The following is a 5,556-nucleotide window of genomic DNA, read 5'->3' on the forward strand; positions in this document are numbered from 1 at the left end:
GAATATAGAAGATAAGAGAGAATATAGTGAGAATAAAGAGAGAATATAGTGAGAATAAGAAAGAATAAAGAGAGAATAAAGAAGGAATATAGAGAGATTAATACAGAGAATATAGTTAGAGAATATAGAGGAATATAGAGAGAAATATAGAGAAAATATAGAGAATTATAAGAGAAATATAGAGAGAATAAAGAGAAATAGAGAATTATACAGAGAATAAAGAAGAGAATATAGAGAGAATAAAGAGAGAATATAGTGAGAATAAGAGAGAATATAGAGAGAATAAAGTGAGAATAAGAGAGAATATAGAGAGAATATAGAGAGAATAAGTGAGAATAAAGAGAGAATATAGTGAGAATAAAGAGAGAATATAGAGAATAAAGTGAGAATAAAAGAAATATAGTGAGAATAAAGAAAGAATATAGAGAGAATATAGAGAGATTATACAGAGAATAAAGAGAGAATATAGAGAGAATAAAGAGAGAATATAGTGAGAATAAAGAAAAATATAGAGAGAATATAGAGAGATATACAGAGAATAAAGAGGAAATAGAAGAATAAGAGAGAATATAGTGAGAATAAAGAGAGAATATAGAGAGAATAAAGTGAGAATAAAGAGAGAATATAGTGAGAATAAAAGAAAGAATATAGAGAGAATATAGAGAGATTATACAGAGAATAAGAGAGATATAGAGAGAATAAAGAGAGAATATAGAGAGATTATACAAGAATAAAGAGAGAATATAGAGAGAATAAAGAGAGAATATAGAGAGAATATAGAGAGATTATACAGAGAATAAAGAGAGATATAGAGAGGAATAAGAGAGAATATAGAGAGATTATAAAGAATAATAGAGAGAAATAGAGATAATAAGAAGAATATAAGATATACAGAGAATAAAGAGAGAATATAGAGAGAATAAAGAGAAGAATATAGAGAGATTATACAGAGAATAAAGAGAGAATATAAGAGAATATAGAGAGATTATACAGAGAATAAAGAGAGAATATAGTAGAAATATAGTGAGAATAAAGAAAGAATAAAGAGAGAATAAAGAGAGAATATAGAGAGAATAAAGAGAGAATATAGAGAATTATACAGAGAATATAGAGAGAATATAGAGAGAATAAAGAGAGAATATAGAGAGAAATATAGAGAGATTATAAGAAATAAAGAGAGAATATAGAGAGAATAAAGAGAGAATATAGAGAGATATAAGAGAAATAAGAGAAAATATAGAGAATAAAAGAGAATATAGAGATATAAGAGAATAAAGAGAATATAGAGAGAATATAAGAGAAATATAAGAATATAGAGAGAATAAGAGATATAGTGAGAATAAAGAGGAATATAGAGAGAATATTAGAAGATATAGTTAGAATATAGTTAGAATTAGAGAGAATATGAGAGAATATAGAGAGTATATAGAGAGATATAGAGAGAATAAAGAGAGAATATAGTTAGAATATAGTTAGAATATAGTTAGAATATAGAGAGAATATGGAGAGAATATAAGAGAGTATATAGAGAGGATATAGAGAGAATAAAGAGAGAATATAGTTAAGAATATAGTTTAGAATATAGAGAGAATAATAGAGAGATTATAGAGAGAAATATAGAGAGATATAGAGAGAATAAAAGAGAGAATATAGAGAGAATATAGTTAGAATATAGGGAATAAAGAGAGAATAAGAGAGATTGAAGAGAGATGAGAGAGAATGAGAAGAGAATATAGTTAGAATATAGTTAGAATATAGAGAGAATAAAGAGAGATTATAGAGAGAATATAAGAGAGATATAGAGAGAATTAAAGAGAATATAGAGAATATAGTTAGAAATATAGAGAGAATAAGAGAGAATAAAAAGAGAAGATATAGAGATATAAAGTGACTCATGTCCGATATAGTTACTAGAAGTCTTCAGAACGGTCTAAGCGGTCCTTGAACCCCTAACCTTTAACTTTTAACCCTGACCTCTGACTCTATCCCAGAAGAACGAGTGAAGAAGCTGCGCGTACGATCCGGCGGAGCACGGAGACGGGTATCGCTGTGGAGATGAGGAACCGGTCACGCGACAGGGCAGCAAGGAGTCACGGACGGTAGCACCAACTCCAACAGCTCTGACGGAACGTACGTTATTCATATATTACTAGTTCTGAACTGCTGTACGTGAGCGCTGTACTGCCTGTACCAGAGACACTCTGACCCCTACAGCGATGTTCAGTCCATGTTGTAGTCCTCACTGTCTCCTGTACCAGAGGACCACCTCTGGACCCCTACAGCGATGGTTCAGTCATGTTGTAGTCCTCACTGTCTCTACAGAGGACCACCTCTGGACCCCTACAGCGATGGTTCAGTCCATGTTGTAGTCCTCACTGTCTCCTGTAGCAGAGGACCACTCTGACCCCGACAGCGTGGTCAGTCCAGTTGTAGTCCTCACGTCTCCGTACCCGAGACCAACTCTGGACCCTACAGCTTCATCATTGCTCACTGCTCACGAGGAACCTGGACGCTACACGTTCAGTCATGTTGTCGTCTCACTGTCTCCTGTACAGGACACCTGGACCTACAGCTGTGTCAGTCATTTGCCTCATGTCTCCAAGACAACTCTGGACGCTACAGCTGTGGTTCAGTCCATTTGCGTCCTCACTTCCCTGTACCCAGAGGACCACCTCTGGACCCCTACAGCTGTGGTTCAGTCCATGTTGTGTCCTCACTGTCTCTACAGAGACCACTCTGACCCTACAGCTGTGTTCAGTCCATGTTGTCGTCCACTGTCTCCTGTACCACAGAGGACCAACTCTGGACCCCTACAGCGTGGTTCAGTCCATGTTGTCGTCCTCACTCTTCCAGCTACCCTACTGCTACATGTCATTAAACCACCATCCGTCCATCCATCACTCATTCTATTCCTTTTCTCCTCTCTTTTCTCTCTAGGTTTATCTTCCCCCCTACTCGCATGGTCCAGAGAGCCAGTTTAGTGACTTCCTGGATGGACTGGCCCCCCCAGATCGTAGGCCGACAGACATTAGCCACACCCTCCATGGGTAAGTCAAATCATTGGAGTCCTCTGTCTGAAAATAGCTTCTGTGATGTGATAATATAATATATGCCAAGACGCCATTACTATAGCTCCTCCCCCCTCTGTGTTGCTGATCGTCAGATACCAGCGGTGTATGAATATGGAGATGGCTCTACATTAGAACCAGATGGTGTATGAATATGGGATGGCTCTACATTAGATACCAGATGGTGTATGAATATGGGATGCTCTACATTAGATACCAGATGGTGTATGAATATGGGATGGCTCTACATTAGATACCAGATGGTGTATGAATATGGGATGGCTCTACATTAGATACCAGATGGTGTATGAATATGGGATGGCCTACATTAGATACCAGATGGTGTATGAATATGGATGGCCTACATTAGATACCAGATGGTGTATGAATATGGGATGGCTCTACATTAGATACCAGATGGTGATTGAATATTGGGATGCTGCTACATTAGATACCAGATGGTGTATGAATATGGGGATGGCTCTACATTAGATACCAGATGGTGTATGAATATGGGATGGCTCTACATTAGATACCAGATGTGTATGAATATGGAGATGGCCTACATTAATACCAGATGGTGTATGAATATGGGATGGCTCTACACTAGATACCAGATGGTGTATGAATATGGGGATGGCTCTACATTAGATACCAGATGGTGTATGAATATGGGAGTGGCTCTACATTAGATACCAGATGGTGTATGAATATGGGGATGGCTCTACATTAGATACCACGATGTAGGAATATGGGGATGGCTCTACATTAGATACCAGGCGGTGTATGAATATGGAGATGGCTCTACATTAGATACCAGATGGTGTATGAATATGGGATGGCTCTACATTAGATACCAGATGGTGTATAATATGGGATGGCTCTACATTAGATACCAGATGGATGATAATATGGGATGGCTCTACTTAGATACCAGATGGTGTATGAATATTGGGATGGCTCTACATTAGATACCAGATGGTTATGAATATGGGATGGCGTCTACATTAATCCAGATGGTTTGAATATGGGGATGCGCTACATTAGATACCAGATGGTGTATGAATATTGGGGAGTGGCTCACATTAGATACCAGATGGTGTATGAATATGGGGATGGCTTCTACATTAGATACCAGATGGTGTATAAATATGGGGATGGCTCTACATATTTAATTAACTTTATGAAAGGTAAGTAAAATATGAGTATTCTATGCCTAAATCACTTGATAAATCATTGTGAGGACAGTGGAACATATGTTATAAACAACGACATGCTTTCTGTCTCCCCCTGCTGATCAACAGTGGTACTGCAGGCTGAAACTACACTTTCTGATCAGATACTGACTGCATCATAATATGGCCAGAATGTAACCTGATCTGACCCGGAGAATGGTTCTGGCCCATAAATGGGCACAGAGCTTTTCCTGGCCAGGTTACATACTAAGTAAAACCATCTGCCCCTAAACATGAGGAGTGTGTGTTTTCCTCATGTAGGTGACGTCCATGTGGGTATGGTGGACAGAGGAGGCCAGATAGAGGTGGAGATCAACCAGGCCAGAGGACTGACCCCTAAACCAGGGTCAAAGAACATCCCAGGTACAACACAAAACAACAGAACTTTATTGTTCATATAATCATCCCAGGCACATAAAAAACCTTCATAACTATATTGTTAATCACAGGTACAATACAAACCTACATAACTTTATTGTTCATTTGATGTATAATACAAACCTACATAACTTTATTGTTAATCACAGATACAATACAAACCTACATAACTTTATTGTTCAGTTGATGTACAATACAAACCTACGTAACTTTATTGTTCAGTTGATGTACAATACAAACCTACGTAACTTTATTGTCCATCACAGGTACAATACAAACCTACATAACTTTATTGTTCATTACAGGTACAATACAAACGTACATAACTTTATTGTTAATCACAGGTACAATACAAACCTACAGAACTTTGTTGTTTATTCATTCATCCCAGGTATGTAAAAAACCAACATAACTTTATTGTTTATCACAGGTACAATACAAACCTACATAACTTTATTGTTCATCACAGGTACAATACAAACCTACATACCTGTATTGTTCATCACAGGTACAATACAAACCTACATAACTTTATTGTTCATTTCCTGTACAATACAAACCTACAGAACTTTATTGTTAATCACACGTACAATACAAACCTACAGAACTTTATTGTTCATTACAGGTACAATACTAACCTACAGAACTTTATTGTTCTTATATTCATCCCAGGTACATAAAAAACCTACATAACTTTAATGTTCATCAAAGGTACAATACAAACCTACATAACTTTATTGTTCATCTCAGGTACAATACAAAACTACATAACTTTATTGTTCGTCTCTGGAACAATACAAACCTACATAACTTTATGAAAAAGAAAGGAGGACCAAGGCACTCTTCATCAAATTAATTAAAATGCCTTTGTTCAA

The 5,556-nt window shown here is 36.7% G+C and overlaps 1 protein-coding gene across 1 annotated transcript in view; it reads left to right on the forward strand.

Annotated features, from left to right (window-relative positions):
* The window catches only part of LOC112072046 (regulating synaptic membrane exocytosis protein 3-like), a 41,197-nt gene that overhangs the window by 27,082 nt on the left and 8,559 nt on the right, over positions 1 to 5,556 (forward strand). The window contains exon 4 of the mRNA XM_070439626.1: positions 4,565 to 4,666. Coding sequence (XP_070295727.1) covers positions 4,565 to 4,666 — 102 coding nt within the window. The remainder of the gene's footprint in view (positions 1 to 4,564; positions 4,667 to 5,556) is intronic.

Source organism: Salvelinus sp. IW2-2015, unplaced genomic scaffold (assembly GCF_002910315.2).
Source record: "Salvelinus sp. IW2-2015 unplaced genomic scaffold, ASM291031v2 Un_scaffold1808, whole genome shotgun sequence".
In the NCBI taxonomy this organism is placed as follows: domain Eukaryota; kingdom Metazoa; phylum Chordata; class Actinopteri; order Salmoniformes; family Salmonidae; genus Salvelinus; species Salvelinus sp. IW2-2015.